We start from the raw sequence: 12,490 nt of genomic DNA on the forward strand, positions 1-12,490 counted from the left end.
ATGCTATGCATTTATCACAAAGTTTTTGCTTAAAATATACAGTTTTTTTAACAATAAGGAACCTGCCTGACCCGTTCTTTTCCGTCCCTGTTTGATCAAATATGTTTTGTTATGCACTTTCCTTCCAAAATTCACATTCTTTAAGAGATAATTATTATTTTCTTATATAGGTAGTTTTTTATTACCTTTATTCCTAGCGACCCGACCCGGCTTCGCACCGGTAACATTTATACATAAAGGTTCCTCTTGAATCACTATCTATTTAACAATAACCTGAATCAAAATCCGGCATTTAGTTCTAAAGCTCTAAATATACATACAAACAGAGTGACAGACGCGGGAAGCGACTTTGCTTTATACTATGTAGTGATTCTGTCAGTACTATTAAACTAATACACAATCCCAGTAATAAAACACTGCAGCTTCACATTCTCCTCAGTCTGCAAACACAAGATCACCAACTTCTTATGCACAACACTACACACGGTCCGGTTGTGTGATATTTGGTCAGCACTAAGGAACATAGACAACTTCTTTGCGTCTACCCGACAATAGCTTAGTCGAGACATGTCCTCGTTGATTTGAGTCTCGGTTTCAGAGTCTGAATGTTCTATGGGACCTGAAATTTAAAGAAAAATATATTTATTATGTGATCTGATTAAACAATACTTGTTTCTTCGGCCTGGCGTTCATCCTCACCAGGCTGGAGAAGAGCCCTGGGTACTTGTAAAAGTTTTCAGTTTGTTATATGTATGTACCAATTCAAGTGTTAAAAGGATTCTAGTTCAAAATGCATTCATATCCATATAATAAAATAATAACCGACCGATGTCTGTACTTGAAAGATAATGCCGGAATTCAATATGGTATATATAGAAATACAGGGGTCTGCTTTTTCTGTGAACTTTTACGGCGAACGAAGTCGCGGGCAATAAGCTAGATACCATATATCTGTAGATTATACCAAGATCCACTCACCTCCAAATGCATCAACTCTCAAATCCTTGAACCGCGTAGACACTTTAGCCATGTCAGTCTTGATCTGCAAAGTGAGGCGACCTTCAGCCGAGGCCCGGATCACTATTTCAGGAGCCATGGTCTTCATTCGGTCCACGGTTGTTCGCAGTTGCTTAAGCGGTGGTAGTTCTATTGACACCTAAAAGATTAAGAATGTTTCGTAAATCATTAGTACTTTAGGTATAATTTTATTTAAAAAATTTTTTTTTTGTTGTGTGCCGTGTGGTTCCCGGCACCAATACAAAAGTGCCGTGTGGTTCCCGGCACCAATACAAAAAAGAATAAGACCACTCCATCTCTTTCCCATGGATGTCGTAAAAGGATAGGCTTACAAACTTGAGATTCTTTTTTTAGGCGATAGGCTAGCAACTTGTCACTATTCGAATCTCAATTCTATCTTAAAGCCAAATAGCTGAACGTGGCCTATCAGTCCGCTCAGGACTGTTGGCTCTGTCTACCCCGCAAGGGATATAGACGTGATTATATGTATGTATGTAAAAATTTTTTTTTTTAATACACGTGTAGCGATGGATTTGATAGTATTGAATTTTCTTTAATCTGCTAGTTCTTTTGGTATTGGATACGATATACCTCAGCCCGTGTACCATGGCACTCGCGACGCCTTCTAATAAAAAGCTACACAGACTTGTATATGTGTAATTTTTTTAATATAAATATTTATTCTTTTGATGTCTTGAAAATTTTTGCATGGATGAAAGAATAAGCACATACATCTCGTGTAGCTTTTATCACTCAACATGGGCTGAGTTCCCCAGCCAAAGTTAAGCTGGTCCTCTCAATCTCGAACCCAAAGTTACCCAATCCATAATCATCATATTTTGATAAGTAATCATGTATCTGGACTAACGCCAGGAGGAAGAATATTTACTTTTGAATGAGCTATTAAAATTTCATAGCGGAAATGTACCCAGATTGTATGTATTTATGGCTAGCTTTTATCCGCAGCTTTGCCCGGGTGAATTTAGCGCCATCTACAAAAAGCAACGAATTTAACGCCAAATTCACAAAGCGACGAATTTAGACATACAAAAGAGTACAGGTTTGTAACAAATCCCATGGAGTCTATAGTTTTTACCAAGATGAAAGATAATCTATGTCCTCCAGACTCTTAATTATATACATGGTCAATATTTCAAGTAGATTAATTCAGTAGATAATATTAATAATCACTTTCGGATTTATAATATTTGACCATGATCATGAATCTTAATTTTAAAAATGCGAATGTATCGTATTTATAAAATTAAGTTGGGATTGGAGCTGAAAAACAATATAAAAAAAACATACTCACATCAGGATCTGGTACTTTGGGTTCATGGAAGTCCGACCACATCTTCCTCGGTATCACCACAACTGGGATATCATGGGTAACTTGTCTTGTTTGCTGGGAAGTGGATGATAACTGAAATTAAAATATTATTTGAAAGCTTCGATCACATAGCTAACTAAACACACAGATGAAAGCAAAATTAAAATCATCTACACTTTAATGTCACTTAATTAGAATTAGCTTTGGTTTATTTTAATTTGTTTTTAATGATTTTATTTTGATTATAGATTTAAAGATTCACAAATAAATATTATCAGATAGTGACAGAAAGTTGCTGGCCATCCTCTAAAAGAAGAATCCCAGGTTTATAAACCTATTCCTTAATTGATTTTTACAATCTGTTCTTGAAGCGAAGCAATTGACAGACACTATAACTTTTCTTCACTTCTAGACCAGCATGGAAGCACTTCTTTATTTGTTGTTAACTTTTCCCACTTTCTACATGGGATCAGCACAGTATGTTAGTCATCACTAATCATATAACTTTAGTGGAAGCACTATTATATTTATCTTAAAACCTACCGTTTCAATTTCCAGTGTGAGACAAGGACATTGCTTCTTAGTCAGCTTAATTTTTAATGATTTTGCTGTTTTCAATACGACCAGTGATCTTGCCAAATTTGCTGAAATTGAACTTTTTTTAGTAAATGTATTAATTGATAAAGTTACATGAGATATTGAAGACATATTTTAAAAAGTAGTATTTAGATTGAAAAGGTCAAAGTTACTTTGATTGCTCTTTGGAGAGGTGATGATACCACCAAGATTAACAGCAGGAAGATAATGCTACCGGAGTACAATCATAAGCATTCATCATCATCATGTCAGTTGTAGGAAGTAAAGTGAAAAGTTAATTATACACTACAGAAGACAGAAGCAGAACTGAGGAGAAATAATCAAATTCAATGCACTATATTTTTGGAAATCAATTAAAAATAGTAAAATGTAAAAAAGATTGCCTATGCAGCCATAGAATTACCACTGCTGAATAGGCCCACTCCAATGTTGCAAATTTACCAGGGTGTAAATCTCTGGAGGTATTGACCAGCTGTGCTTTCTGCATGTAGTCACATTGCACAAGTGTGTTTCTGTATGAGGTTCCACACTTATTGGGAACATCCTACATTTAACATTTCCTAGCAGAATTTACTACTTTACCATCGGTCTACCTCGCAGAAGGCCATCCTACGCTGCGCTATGCGGTACGTGGTCTCTACACGAGAACTTTTTGGGCTATCGTATTCTTCGAGTTCACTTCAGTTCGCTAACTCGAAATATTATACTCTTTTAAAGCTGGCAAACATGACGAAATTTAAATGTTTACCTGAACCTAAACCCAAGTATATATCTTTATGGTCGTCATCCAAACCAATCATCTGGTACTCCGAGAAAAACATTGCTTGTGGTATTTCACACCAAAGGACCGGTGGCCCGGGCCCGTTGCTCTCATCACTCACAATGAAATAAAGCTGATCACTAGCCACACGTAACACACATTCCTTTGATAGTTTAGATATTGTTGTAACTATATCTGAAAAAAGGGATAAAAGTAACACATAAAGTTTAGCATGCTATGATATGCAGGATAGGTTGTCACAAACATAACACAAGTTATTTACTTGTAAATTCACGCATAGGTCCTGCGTCTATCATCACAGCACGGAACTTCATAACTTTGCACTTTTGAAAGTAAACAGAAGAAATAGAACAACAGGTACGTATGGACATAAACAAAACAGAAAATCAATTTCGCGGGTTTTAGTCTTCTGACATTAACATTTTGTTTTCGTCGTCGTGAGGTTTTGACAGTTTTAACAAACGCCATAGACAATTTTACTATTTATGTTGCAAGGTTTTAAATTCTTCTACTATTTAGATGGAATATTACCGGATGTAATATACTTGTCTGACTCTGAAACCACACTAAGTACATATTGTTTTTCTACAACTATTATTAAACCAGTGAGCTTGGGCTATCCGTCTATTTTTATATTTTTATTTACCAATTAACATTTTAATAATATTTGTAAAAAATATAAATCAATTTCAATCAAATCTGTTGTCACTTAACTCACACAATACATGGTAGTTAAGAATCATTAATATTTTAAAACGTTATAGATATATAACTAGACGTAAAAATGAGTGTCAAATAGACAACACACAACCATAAAAAGTTGAAATCTGGAATGTATGTACGTTACAGTGTTGGAAGAAGAACTAAGCAGAATTCTTGAATTTCCTTAAGTGAACGAGAAAAAACATAGCAATTGCAAGGAAAAAATCGCAGGCTCTACAAATCCCCGGTACATATTTATATACACTATAGCGAGAGCGATTATTTGGGCTCAATCGCCTCAAAGGGAAAATCTTCCGCCAGAATAAGTGTTATGTCTGGAAAACCGCTACTCCAACGATGCTAATTCCAAGGAGGTTGTTTTAATGCTACAGTCCGTGAAATCTTTAATATCGAGATTTGAATACGCGGTGTGATATCTTCGCTGCTATTGGTTGAGCGCATCGTATTCTGTGATTGGCTGATGGCGTGTGACGTTAGTGAAGTCATGAAAAGTTTACAACTGGTGTCTTATTTCAATAAAATGGGTTATACGAACGAGATGAATAAAGAATTGGTTTTTTATCTTTCTATCTCATGGCTATCGCATAACAAAATCCTTTGCCTTTTTGGGTGGCGTCACTCGACATCACTTCTAAAGCGTTTTATTATTTTGACCTCACTACATTTTTTAATTCTTTGGGCTTTGTCTTTCTAGTTAACTTTTTTTAAATTTCAGATATCAAAAAAGATTATCTTGAATCTTTTTTGATTTCTTGATCTGGCAAACAGCATTCACTATAGACAAACTGGTCCTGTCATTTCCGCTCAAGATGGCGCCTCCTCTTGTGTTCCGTTTTCCATTTGAGGTATCATAGGTTTTCTCTTTCCCACATGAAATTTTAAATTGGAGTAAAAGAGAAAGACAACCAACATCGCCATTTGATATTGTAACGAATAATAACGAAATTGTGGTTATGACTTGAAAAAAATATATTTATTTTACCAATTTTAAGTGCAATCCAAAGTGAATAATTAAATTATTGAACTTATTTATTATTAGGTATTTTATAAGTTACTTATTGTATAAAATAATCCGTTTTTATGGAGAATAATGAGAGCGCAAGGTATGTCGTCGATCGATATAATGTTGTCATTACGAATGCATTCCACTAACGCACTTTTCTTTAATAAAATTCCTTTTACTATTTACAAATTCATCTTGTAATTTCATTTATTTTTAATAAATGTTCTATAAGTGTTAGTTTTATGAAATTTCCGTCTTGTAAACAGCAGTTTCAATCTATCCAATACCGTTGGAATAACGTATTTACTTCGAATTTGGATCTTCGAATAATAACGGATTCTCTTTTTGAAAGGTAAAATTATTAAATTACGGAGGTGTGTTCTGAGGAAATATGTCTACTTTGTTCATTTTTTTTTTTACAAGTTTTGCTCTCGCATAGATATGGCTTGTTGAACGATGATATCGTGGTTCAATGCCATCGGCCATTACCTACTATATTATGCAACCATTTTATGAACTTCTATCTTTAGGACTTGAATAACTACAATGCATTTAGGTACCATTTAAAGCTACATTTTACTTTTAGGCAGTGATTCAAAGTTGAAATTTAGAGAGATCCCCAGAACGAAGAGGTTATTTTTAGCCCATGATTTGTTATCGTGAGGAATGAGGTCAAATAGAAGAGTCGATTAAATTTACACCATACGTGCGATGTATAAAACTAGTTACACTTTCGGAATAACTAACTTAGTAAGGGCTAGGTACTTTTGTAATGAAAATATGACTAACGGTTACATTTACTCACTTTAGGCGAGTTCATATGTTCACATCGGAGTGGAGTATAGTGTAGATAAAGAAAAAATAATACCGTGCGGGATAACTCTATGTGTAACTGATGAGATAATACCTATATTATGAGTCATTGATATCTTGCGATGTAGGTAGGTAGCTATTGGTGAAAATATTTTGGCCACAACCTGAAAGAAAGTGTATTGCACATTCGTGAATCTTGAAATCGAAGGTATTGAAAGAGAATGTATGTAATTAACTATGATCGCAATTATCTTCACAAGGCTAGATATGTAATAATACGATGATGAAACCCTTTTGAGAGGTTGTCAGGATTAACGGGACGTACCTACCTACTTAACACTGAGTGATTATGACATCGAGAAAGGTGTCAAGTGCCAAACAAGGTATTCATCCGAGAAAGCGACGTGTTTGTGCCTAAATATTTATAAACCCCTCTGCACTGACATAGTAAGCAATGCATAAAACGCGAGAAAGAATTTTAGAAAGTGATGTCTCTAATAAGAAAAAGTTAGTTGAGGCGAGAAATAAATGGATTTTGCCAGAGCCATGTGAGGCGCGAAGCGAGTAAACTCGCGCGTTAACTTGCCCATTGTAATCGATTGTTTCGTTTTTCCTGATTGAATATCATTTCATCGCGAAATTGAGCATGGGTAACATTATTCTAGTCCAGCTGTAAGTTCTGAACCAGCACTGGATTTTGGTGACTATTCTATTCCAATAACTGGTTTGTTGACTGTTTACAGTAGGTGACGTCAGCATTACTGAATTTTGGAGTTAATTGATTCTACTAATATGTTTTAATTTTCGATCTATTTCTGCGGTTTTAATCTAGTGTAGCAACCAGTATGTACTTTATCGAAATAGAATAGACAAGCAGTCTTTAATGATTAACGAAGAATTGATAAATTACCGAGAGATTTCTATAGGATTTTTTTGTCATTTGAACCACCGAAATCAGAAGACAGCAACGTGTACCAATCGACTTCAAATTCAAAATGGTCACTGGCAAAACAGTCTGTGACTGGACTCTGCTTTGGATCAATATAACCTGTATCCAATATACTTATCTAATAACATGTGTTTGGTGCAGTGGTTGTGTTTAGGTCAGATAATGATGAAAAAAATCTTTTATTTTTTTTAATAACGAGGGTCTTAGATGTTTATTTATTAAAGTCTCTTTTTCCCTTGTAAAATCATAAACCCCAAGGCTTCGATTACCGATCCTACGGGAATTTCGTAAAAACAAGGAATGTAGATTCTCAATTTTATTTTTAAGTAAAAGAAGGATGTATGATCGACGAAATATTTCTTTTACAGCAACAGTACTATGGAGGATGAGACCAAATCGTACATGCAGATTCAGATCGAGAAACTAAAAGCTTTGCGAGCGAAGCTTTCCACCGAGGCTGAGGAAGATTATGTTATTGTGAAACAAGAGTGAGTAGGCTACCTTTTTTTGTAACTTAACAAAATTGACTCCCTGTATTGCCCCCCAAGAAGAAATTTTGTGCAAGTAGGTAAGTACCAGTTTTTAAGTTGAACCAAGCTTAGCACATCTGTGAAAACCGCATTCAAATCGGAGGAAAAGTTTTTGCCAGACGTACAAAAGACGGAAATTATAAAAATCAATTTTTTTGCTAAATAATAATAGGCATGATGACAATTTTTTTTTGTTTTGGTTTTAATTTAGTTTCACGACAACTAAAACATTGGTCAAATAATGGCATGAATAAACAATAAACTACCTGAGATATACGAAGTAACATAACACATTGTTTGGACGAGTCCAAAACGTCCCGTACAAAACGCTACTCAAGTGTGACGTCACACCTGAGTTTCGTTATCATGTTATTAACTAATAAATATTCTTTATTATATAGATCCGCCATATTGATTTTATGACAATATTTTTTAAGTAGAGATATCGATGGATGGGTTAAATGTAACTGGAGAAACGCCAGGATGTTAGAAGCCATCGAAGTCGCCGGCAATTTTGATAGAACCACTCGCATCTCTTTTCCGTAAATAAGACAAACCGGCCCTGTGTGTCGGCCTAGTTCCCAAGCGTTCCGTACCATTAAAATTTTAATCTTAGTTGTCAATATTTGTATCACTTTGTAAAAATTCCGAATTAATACCTAAATGTGAAAATCTAAATTATCCAATATAGGTACTTACCTAATAACATGTCTGGCATGGCAGGTAAATTGACAGAACAATGGTCACTTTTTTAGTTACTTATGTAGTTGTAATCTTATAAAAATTAAAATAGATACCTATGTACCTATACGTTTATTTTGATACAAATTTAACTTAAATAAAAAATATATATATATATACCAAAATATCTACCTGCAGCAGTGCCTTTATCCATGTTGTAAAATAAAAGCTATTCATTGATAATTACCAACAACCCACAGGGGTTCGGGGGTCTGAGGTAACAACTTCGACTCTCAGCCGGTTTGTGCTCGACTCGTATTCAGTCTGTCGGGGACCGCGCGCGCTTCGGGCCGTGATTACTTCGCGTAAAAAAAAAAATAAAAAAAATAATCTGATAATTATCTGTGCTAATTCTGATTTTTTTAATCATTAACGCGCGAAATTTTCGAGGTTATTTACTTACGTCGGTGATTGAGGTTATAAAGTGAAAATAAAATGCATAATGAGCCCAAAGTTAAATAAACACAAGGGTGGTTTGTTACGTCATCGCGCCCCGTGACTGTTGTGAGAGATGCAATATCAAATTGACGATGGGGATGATTTGCAATATCGGATATTTGGCGAGTCCTTCAACCTTCCGAGCGAGAATTCGAACGCCGGCCTCCGTAGAAAGTGAGTTTTATTATGTTTACCCACATTCATTGGATGCTAACTTAATGCATAAGTTATCCAGGGCCGGATTTTCCTCTTAAACTATGTACTGAAGCTAAGAGCAAAATACGACCCTGGAAAGGTCCAGATCAGGGCTGGATTATGCACTAAAGATAGTAATGAATTTATGTATCAGATCATAGAGCATTTGTGTTTGCAATATCAGCTGTTGGCTTTAAAACTCAGGGTCCATTATAAAGTGCCGTGTGGTTTCCCGGCACACCAATACAAAAAAGAATAGAACCACTCCATCTCTTTCCCATGGATGTCGTAAAAGGCGACTTAGGGATAGGCTTACAAACTTGGGTTTTTTTTGTAGGCGATGGGCTAGCAACCTGTCACTATTTGAACCTCAATTCTATCATTAAGCCAAATAGCTGAACGTGGCCATTCAGTCTTTTCAAGACGGTTGGCTCTGTCTACCCCGCAAGGGATATAGACGTGACCATATGTAATGTAATGTATGTCTAATTGTCCATTATAAAGAACACGAGAGCTGCTTATTTGACGTGAAAAAAAAATGACGGCCGCTTGCTTTCCATTTTAAGTATTGCTATTTCACGAAAAGGCTAAAGTAATACAAACTTACAAAAACTTCAAGAAGAATACCTGAAAAAGAAAACTGCTTCGGACGCTAAAGAAACAGCATTTAGCTCTTATAACCTCTATGTCTATAAACAATAGAAAAATGAGTTATCCACCCAAAGATCTCTTATAGCCCAAGAGCCCGTGAACGCCAGACATACCTTATTTTGTAAAAGCTGAAAGTTTCTGTAAATATGCCTCTAGTACAGGTAGGAACGATCCCCACCTATGGTACTCAGGCAGTGGTTGCTTTGGCAGGTAGCAGGTAATAAAGGTATACTTTTTTCAACCTGAAATTCGTTAATTTGTAAAGCTCAATTTTTTGATATTTTATCCGTAATAATACACAAACTCGCGTTACTCATTGCCAGACACGTACTATGGTTGCAACCCCTTGCCAGACACCCCTAAACTATAATATTTTGTAACTATACTTACGTCATTTTGTAAAATCTGAATTTAATACATATTTTTCGGGGAATTATTCAAACAACGTTTCTGTATTAGCCAGACATTTTTGAAGGTTCTATTATTCTGCCAGACGCATTGGAGTGAGCAAAAGATGCAAGAGTGCGGAGTATATGTAGTAACTGGAGCGAGTGGGACAGAGCGTTCGGTTTCTTGCGATGATTCATTGCGCATCAGCTGTCGTTTATTAAGCGGTCTCTTTTTCTAATTTATCAAAAAAAAATATTAAATAAAAGCATTACATACAAAATTTTGAAAACAATGTTCATTAAGAATTATACAGGGTGACTTTTAATTCAACTGCATAAATTTAACTGTTAAGTGTACTCATCTATAGGATATTTAAAAACGTTAAAAGAAAAATATCGATTCATATTTCAGAAAGTACGAAAAAAAAATAAAAGTATCAAAATCCACGATCCTAAACACGTCATATCACCCCGGGCGGCGGAAAAGCGACGCGTAAGATTCAAAGGTCAACGATACAATTCATTTAGCTGAGCGATCTCGACAACTCTGTATTTTACTTGATCTTGATACAAGAAAAATAATTTATTTTTCAGACATTTATTTACATGTTTATTGGTCTTTAATAAAGCGTGTGACGTAGTTTTTGAGGGTTTTTAAATGTGAAAATGATGACGTTTAATTTAAATAAAAATAGGCTCAAACAGCTCAGAAACATGGGTGTAGTGTATGTTTAAAAGGATGCAGTTGTTTTAAATGTCACCCTGTATAACAAAATATTAATACTGTGAAAAAACGAAACAATTAATTCATATTATTTTTAAGTTAAATGAAGTTCATTTTATAAAATAATCTCTTTATATATGAGGTTATGTATTTTTCGTAATTTTAAAATAGTCTGATATTTTTTGAAAGTCTCCTCGTAAAATATTATAAGATCTTCACTACTTTTTTTTACAGACAAAGCAAACTCCGTCTTCTTTTTAGTCACTCATGGTAGCACTTTATTAAAACTGGATCAAATTTATTTTACAACGAGCACAAATTAATATTACAACGTTTACTATGCGTGTATAACCATCCGCTTAACGATACCCACTCTGTTCCACTCGCTCCAGTTACTACATATACTCCGCACTCTTGCATCTTTTGCCCACTCCAATGCGTCTGGCAGGATAACAGAACCTTCAAAAATGTCTGGCTACTTCAGAAACTATGTTTGAATAATACCCCAAAAAATATGTATTAAATTCAGATTTTACAAAATGACGTAAGTAGAGTTACAAAATATTATAGTTTAGGGGTGTCTGGCAAGGGGTTGCAACCATAGTACGTGTCTGGCAATGAGTAACGCGAGTTTGTGTATTATTGCGAGTTTGTGTATTATTACGGATAAAATATCAAAAAATTGAGCTTTACAAATTAACGAATTTCAGGTTGAAAAAAGTATACCTTTATTACCTGCTACCTGCCAAAGCAACCACTGCCTGAGTACCATAGGTGGGGATCGTTCCTACCTGTACTAGAGGCATATTTACAGAAACTTTCAGCTTTTACAAAATAAGGTATGTCTGGCGTTCACGGGCTCTTGCTCTATTATGACAATATGTTAACGAAGAATGCATTCACAATTGTCTCCTCTACACAATGTGAAATTAAGGTCATTCATAACTGGAAAAGCATTGGTTATATTTTTGAGCGCGATTCCCACGTGCGCTTTGCTTGAAAGTTAAAATATCTTCAACGTGGTTCCCGACACTTGTGAATTGGACCTCTCGATATCTTTCCCATGGATGTCGTTAAAGGCGACTAAGGGAAAGGTAACAAATTTATATTTTTTTCTAAGAGGCGATGAGCAATGACTAAATGATGGAATTAAAGGTGGCCTTTAATTCCATCATTTAGTCATACAGCTAAACGCGGCTGTTCAGTCTTTTCAAGACTAGGCTCTGGCTACCCCGCAAGGGATATAGGCGTGATTATATGTTTGTATGTATCCCTACAGCGTTGTTTTTATCTGGTACTACAAAACCCCTCTATCGCAGAAAAAAGCCAGGTCTGGTCAGTCATGCTGACAGTTCCTAATTATTTCATTATTATTTAGTCTTTTTTTTTGTTTATCTGTCTTTTGTTGGTAAGTTTCTTTCTTTTTGTCCTAAAGGTGATTTCACCCTATTCATTCAGGTACTCAATAATCTCGATTATTGAGGAGGTACCTGAAAAAATGAATAGGAATCATTTTAATTTTTTGTGCCAGCTTTTGCATGGTATCATCGTAATCTTGCTTTAGGTGCGCATCTTGGGGAGTAATTCATCGGCGGAACCTAGCAGGAAA

General features: G+C 35.3%; 2 protein-coding genes across 7 annotated transcripts in view; one reads left to right on the forward strand and one right to left on the reverse strand.

Moving 5' to 3' along the window:
• Nucleotides 1-41: 41 nt before the first annotated feature.
• On the reverse strand, nt 42-4,157 carry LOC106131972 (checkpoint protein HUS1). The gene is made up of 6 exons (XM_013331253.2): nt 3,988-4,157; nt 3,693-3,899; nt 2,891-2,991; nt 2,330-2,440; nt 979-1,156; nt 42-619 (listed from the first exon to the last, which is right to left on the reverse strand). Exons 1-6 carry the CDS (start codon nt 4,094-4,096, stop codon nt 390-392), a joined length of 936 nt encoding a protein of 311 aa, XP_013186707.1. The 5' UTR covers nt 4,097-4,157; the 3' UTR covers nt 42-389.
• Nucleotides 4,158-5,336: 1,179 nt separating this feature from the next.
• The window catches only part of LOC106132020 (myb protein), a 47,469-nt gene continuing 40,315 nt past the window's right edge, over nt 5,337-12,490 (forward strand). Inside the window, exons 1-2 of one of the 6 annotated variants that reach the window (XM_013331318.2) lie at nt 5,337-5,551; nt 7,582-7,701. In XM_013331318.2, coding sequence (XP_013186772.1) covers nt 5,529-5,551; nt 7,582-7,701 — 143 coding nt within the window. In that variant the 5' untranslated portion in view covers nt 5,337-5,528. Of the gene's footprint in view, nt 5,552-5,615; nt 5,804-7,581; nt 7,702-8,755; nt 9,097-12,490 lie in introns of those variants that run through there. The other 5 variants (XM_060951777.1, XM_060951776.1, XM_013331319.2 and 2 more) reach the window with 5 other exon arrangements.

Source organism: Amyelois transitella, chromosome 26, assembly GCF_032362555.1.
Source record: "Amyelois transitella isolate CPQ chromosome 26, ilAmyTran1.1, whole genome shotgun sequence".
Lineage (NCBI taxonomy): Eukaryota > Metazoa > Arthropoda > Insecta > Lepidoptera > Pyralidae > Amyelois > Amyelois transitella.

What these genes read in the sequence shown, in the direction of transcription:
- LOC106131972 (XM_013331253.2), bottom strand. Translation starts at nt 4,096, where the DNA reads ATGTCCATACGTACCTGTTGTTCTATTTCTTCTGTTTACTTTCAAAAG. An exon ending in CCAAAGTACCAGATCCTGAT is followed by an intron (nt 1,157 to 2,329) that starts GTGAGTATGTTT and finishes TTAATCTTTTAG; the next exon opens with GTGTCAATAGAACTACCACC. An exon ending in GAGAGTTGATGCATTTGGAG is followed by an intron (nt 620 to 978) that starts GTGAGTGGATCT and finishes TTTAAATTTCAG; the next exon opens with GTCCCATAGAACATTCAGAC.